This window comes from Cynara cardunculus (genome assembly GCF_001531365.2).
Source record: "Cynara cardunculus var. scolymus isolate 2C chromosome LG 11, CcrdV1, whole genome shotgun sequence".
Taxonomy (NCBI): domain Eukaryota; kingdom Viridiplantae; phylum Streptophyta; class Magnoliopsida; order Asterales; family Asteraceae; genus Cynara; species Cynara cardunculus.
The window spans coordinates 8584716-8591045 of NC_037538.1; the positions used below are offsets into that span (position 1 = coordinate 8584716).

General features: G+C 34.3%; 1 protein-coding gene across 3 annotated transcripts in view; it reads left to right on the forward strand.

The window, feature by feature from the left end:
* Positions 1-3889: 3889 nt before the first annotated feature.
* The window catches only part of LOC112521994 (factor of DNA methylation 1-like), a 13191-nt gene continuing 10750 nt past the window's right edge, over positions 3890-6330 (forward strand). The window contains exons 1-2 of one of the 3 annotated variants that reach the window (XM_025131034.1): positions 3890-4111; positions 5249-6149. In XM_025131034.1, coding sequence (XP_024986802.1) covers positions 5249-6149 — 901 coding nt within the window. In that variant the 5' untranslated portion in view covers positions 3890-4111. Of the gene's footprint in view, positions 4143-5248; positions 6150-6330 lie in introns of all 3 variants that reach the window. The other 2 variants (XM_025131033.1, XM_025131030.1) reach the window with 2 other exon arrangements.

Below are 6330 nucleotides of genomic sequence, written 5' to 3' on the forward strand. Positions count from 1 at the left end.
TCCCTCTGCTCAGCATTTTCAGTCGAATCGGTTCGAAATTATTCTGGAGAAATCAACTAAAAATTATGAGTGAGAAATGAGACTGAAAATGGAGTGAAAAAGATGAGTGTGTTCATGAAGATGAATCAGGTGAAAGCAGAGGCGGAGATTGGTCCCACCGGCGCGCATATAACCGCCGCATCATCTATTTTTGGCGGACCACCACCATTTATATTTTTACATAAATCATGTATTTATTATATTCCAAATTTTAAATATATAATACTTTTTAGTGTCAATTATCAATTATAAATAGGATGGTTTGAAATTGGTTTAAAATGATTAAGAGACTCTTATGATTTAATGTAAATTGAAATATAATTGTTTATAATGAAATTAAGGCGTTGAATGGTTAAGGGAGACTTAAGATACAAAATTATTCAAAGGGTTTTAGAATCATTAAAAGACATACTTTTTCTTATCAAATAAGATTCACCTTTTAACAATTCAAATATTGCCCCTTAATGAAAGTATTAAGATGTAAAATTTTGATAACCAACTTGGTCTATATCACCTTCACGCTATGTTTTCTAAATTTGGAGAAAGAAAATAAATGAAAGAAAAATTAAACAATTTGTCTTTATTAACCTGGATATCCAACATGTTATGCGAGTCGACTAATTTCAGTACGACCACCTGTTTTTTGGGTAGCACAAAGTCACCGCATTTAAACTTTCGTGGCCATGAAAGGATTTTATTCCTCGGATTTAAACTAGGGGACCTCCAGACACTTTTGACTTTTGAAGCCTAAACTCAAACCAATCAGACACCATCGTTGTGGTTATTTGTGTTATCGAAAATGAATGAAATAAAAATAAATAAAATAGTTTTTCATGTTCTTAAATAGAAGAGGAAAAAAAGGGAAACATGTCATTTTTATTAGTATACCCTTTAAATGTATGTCTTTTAAAATGAAAGCTCTGGTGGTTTTGTAGCATGGTGTCTTGTAAAAATTATCATCGTATATGGTTTTTATAAGAACTTTGGTTCTTGCTTTGAATTTGGTGTGAAAATGACATTCTGTTAGTTTTTTAAATTAAATATTTGATATTTATCATAAAGACATAATAATTACTAATATTAAAAAAATACATAAGACTCACAAAATAAGTTCTTATAAAAACTATTACCGTGACTTATATATCTATATCGGGGCTGGTTCAAATACTAACCAAAACTATTATGCAAACTATGTTAACCCGATATTGATCGTTCATTTTCTCATCAAACGGTCTTTATTAAATGAGACTATAAAAATAATCATTTAATTAATATATTAATTGAGATGCCTATAAACAATGGTTCAGAGGGTACTTTTGTAAAAACATCGCATGAACACGGTAAACATTTATATGAACACGGTGAATGTTCATGGACATTACATGGATATGAACACCATGAACACCGTGAACATCAGAATTACCTCATGATCAATTAGAGGGATCTTAAAAGATTTGTAACTCCCAAATAATTATTAGGGAGTTACATAAAGGTCAAATTACAAAATGACCTTTGTATTCAATTTATAAGTTACATTTGAACATAAAGTAAAAAAAGAATGTAATTGGTTGATGTTGGTTAGTAGAGTTAACAAAAAAAAAGGGTTAGTATTTGAACCATCCCCTCTCTCTCTGTGTATATATATATATATATATATATATATATATATATATATTCTTAATTTGGTGAATTGGAAGTGATGTGACAAGAAAAAGTACAAAAATATGTTCTTATAAGAGCATCTTGTAGGGCACGAACCCAGGAGCCATGGAGAATAACCAAAATAATCTCCAGTTGTCTTGCAATACTTGAACCAGATACTTCTAAAAATAATCTTTAAATGATCATGTCTTATGGGATGTTTGGTTCAAGCAGGGGAATTAAAATATGACAGAAAATAAAAATGGGAACAAATTTTCATTCCCTTCAGTTTAACTTAGAATGAAAATTTGTGCTTATGAATAAATGAACTCATTATATTATAAAAAACCAAACAGTTTTTTCACTTTCATTTTTATTAATTACTGCTTAATACCTCTTATAAACACCTTTTTATTATCAATTGAGTTAAACTAACAGGGTTAATAGTAAGTGTGGTGAGAATGAATTGATGATAACATATTCAAAACCAAACAATCATACAATATACAAATTCCTTCGATAATTATTATTTCTAAATCAGATAAATCAAAATCATAAATAAATAAAAAAGTACGATGTCACATCCATTTAATCGTACGTTTTTCTAAAAAGCAGTTCCAATTTTTTTTAATAGGAAAACGGTTAATTGATGTGTATTTTAGAAGTCAGTTCATGATTTCTTAAATTTCTTGTTTAAGAACATGATACAACACAGGGACAGTAATGATTTTTCCTATTGTTTTTCAGTATTCTTGGGATTAATCAAAATGCATACAAGCTTACTTAAATACTAATAATTAACAAAAAGAAATTCTCATGAACTTCAATTTTTTATCAAAATAATAAATGAATGTTAATAATAAGAAGAGAAATTATAGTGACATTTATGCTTTCCTTGTAAAAACATTATTATCAGTAATTGAGTATGCAGATGAATTTTTACATTAAATGATTTTTTTTGTTCGTATGGTTTGTTAAAAATTAGGGATTTCATCCTTGTGGTTGTGAGATCCCACGCATCATGTTATTTAAAATATTATGTATAACTAACCAAATAAACTGTAAGGGGTTGTTCGGTTCGTTTTCTATTAAGACATGTATGGATAAAGTTGTATGTATTGATAAAGCTGTCTGTATGATAACAAATAAGTTGTTGTTCGTTTGCAGTGCTGAATAAATACTTTGAATGACATATATGACCATTTCACACATTTCATTTTTTAGCTTTTTCACTAACAAAAAGAATTAATTTTCTTTTTCATTATCCAAGTTCCCAATCATATTTCTTCTTCCTATGAACATACACAAAAACAAAAAAAAGGACGAAGAAGCACAAAAGGAACACAAAAAAATAGGGTTTCGATGGTGGAGAGAAATCGGCAGCAAGTTCTAGTTTTGAGAAAGCACAAACCGGATTGACATCCGCCCTGAGAATCAGCAGCAAGTTCTGATTTTGAGGCGGAAAGAGGGGCGAAATTAGGGTTCTAATGTTGGATAGAAGAGGAGGCAGCAGATGCGGCGACGGTGGGAACGAGGGGTTTTTTTTGCAGTCGGGTTTCTTGGTGTGAAAGGATGAAGAGAGAGGCCTTGGGAGATGGGTGGTGGGAATTTTGACCATTGTAGGTACGACGATGGTGGTTATGGATATCTTGGATGTGGTGGTTCGAATATGGTTTGGAGGTGGTTAAGGTTGGTGGTGTGGAAGACGCCATCACCAAGATAAGGAAGGAGGTGAGCAGGGTTTGAGGGATTGTGGATAAAAAAGGGAAGATAAAGTGAAGAAATGAGCTCAGCTGCTATTGTCTCCCCCTCATCCTGAGTAATGGTGCATGTAGACTTGGACTAAAAAAAGAGAGGTGAAAATTACAGGGTAAGGGTAGATGGAGAAATTAAATGGCTGAGTGTAAAGGACACATGGTTTTTAGCTGACCAATTAATCCCTCAGTTAAGCGAATAAGCCGCAACCGAATAGCTTTGTATTGCTGAACGAATAAGCTATAAGGTTTATACAATCTATTAAGCTGTAAACGAACAGCCCCCAAGTCTCATTAAGCTAATTAAACCGGTCACAAGGAGGTATTTTTCCTTTATTGGTTATCAATTGGGCCTCAAATAAACGGCCCAATATTTGGGTATCCCCCAACCCACACCTAAAAATTTACATCAGTCCTATGTCACACACAGTCTACAACACGTCTTCTGAATTCTCCCCACCCACAACAAAAACGCCCAGCAATGGAAGGGACCTACATTTGAAGACGATTTCTTTCGTAAGTCGTGAAGAACCCATTAGGGTTTATTTTCGTCTCCTCCGATCGGTCTACGGTGCTTGTCTCCGTTCAGTGGTCGCTCTGCTGTCGGCGGACGCTGCTGGTTCCGGTTACTGAGTGCCGTCAAAAATCGTACATTTTGTGTAACCGTTTGGGGCGAGGTAATGTATTATTTTACAACTGAAATACCAGGTATGTTTCGATGATTGTTGATAAAATACTGAATTCAGCTTAATTTCTCCTTTCATCATKCATTTTGYTGCRGCCTATTGATTTAGGGTTTCGTATTCTCKTTGTAAGAATGATTTCATCGGAAGAATTGGTTGCGATAATCTTACAAAAGGAATTTGTGAAATCTCGAGTTTTAACTGTTTGATTTAAGCTATGAAGTTGAATTGTACTAAACTAACTTTATTGATGTCAATCTTGGTATTTTGAAATGTAAAATTGATATGTTCTTCGCTGCAAATTTYACACCAAGTTATTTTTRTTCGACTRTWTGGTAGCACTCGTTATAAAATTTTTGCATCCCAGACTTTGAAGCTTGAAACAATTTTACAGTTGTGAAGTAACCTGTTAGACATCCATAGTCCCAGACTTTAAAACTGAAAAAGGATACGATGCTTGTGATCTCATAGCACTTAGTTTTCGGAAGTAGGAGGAAAGTGGATTAGGATCTTAGTTTTTTGTTTCCTGTCTCAACTTAGGATGCTAGGAGTATAACTTAATTGCATAGCTGAAAACAGACAGTTAAAGGTAGAGATTTCACAAAGTTCCTTTGCATATTATCACTGCCAATCTGTGATACTTCCAATAGAAACTTTCTTAAAACAAAAGCACCAGCCCGCAACAAACTGCATTAAGAAAAGAAGAAATTAGGCTGGATTATTTCAGATGGAGACCTCGTAGAGACGTAAGATACCCTGGTATATGCTTGGCTTTAAGGATGTTGAACCATGACTGTTCTTATATTCAAGTTATAATTGATTTCTTCCCATTACCTTGTCAGATCTCCCACATTGTCTCAACTACTCCCTTCGTCCCAAAATAAATGTCCACAATCAAAAAGAGAATTTTAGGAATTTGTAATTATTACACTTCATAGTTAACTAAATAACAATTTTACCCTTAACTATAGAGGGAGTAATGAATTTGTCCATCTCATAATCAAGGGTAGAAATGGAAAGTGGACACTTATTTTGGGACAAGACAAAATAGAAACGTGGACACTTATTTTGTGAGGGAGGACGYATCTTTTAGTGTKATCCTATTGAGCTGTGTTCTATCTTTGTTTCCAGATGGAATACAGCTCTGGTGAAGAGTCTGATTTCAGTGAGTCAGAGATTGCTGAGTACAAAGATAAACCATATGAGCAACTGAGGAATGGAACCTATAAAGTTAAATTTCCCAATGGCATCCTTCGGTGTCCTTTCTGTGCCGGGAAGAAAAAACAGAACTTCAAATACAAAGATCTATTACAACATGCTTCGGGAGTGGGCAAAGGTTCTTCCAATAGAAGCGCAAAGCAAAAGGCTAAYCATCTTGCCTTGGCTATATACTTGGAGAAAGAATTGGCAGATGAGGCTGAGCAACTGCCAAAAGTGGCGGCTCCACCACCTGCCCCTCCAAGTTCCGAAGAAAATGATTTGTTTTGCTGGCCTTGGACTGCGATTGTGGTTAACATAGTCAAAGAGCCCGAAAGTGGGAAAGATGTGGAGAACACAGAATATTGGATGAAGAGATTTTCAAAATACAAGCCTGAAGTGGTTGAGATCTTATGGGATGATCAAAAGCAGAAAGCACAAGCTTTGGTGAGGTTTAACAATGATTGGATTGGGTTTAAGAATGCCATGGAGTTTGAGAAAGCGTTTGAAGCTGATCATCACAGTAAGAAAGAATGGGTTGCTGCCGAAAATCCTCCAAGTTCGAGTATTTATGCTTGGTTAGCTCGTTCAAATGACTTTGAATCACAAGGGCCAATAGGAGATTATCTTCGCACGGAAAGAGAGCTGAAAACAATTTCTGATCTCGTTCATGAAGCTGTAAAAACTAGAAACAAAGCAGTGGTTGAGTTGGCTACTGAGATTGACATGAGGAATGAAAATCTTGATGATTTGCAGATCAAGTACAATCAGAAAAACATGTCTTTGAGTAGGATGCTTGAGGAGAAAGATAGCCTTCATCAAGCTTTCTACGAAGGTACTCTGCTCTCTCTTGCATTCTTCTTGGTTCTGGCTTCCTCTTCTTTCTACTATACCTTTTTTTAAACTTGGCTTCCCCACTCCCTAATACATTATATTTTCATGTAATTTGTGCTTTTTCAAATATAAAGATTTCTTTTCCCTCTTCCTTTCTCTATTTTAACATTAGAGAAAAAAAA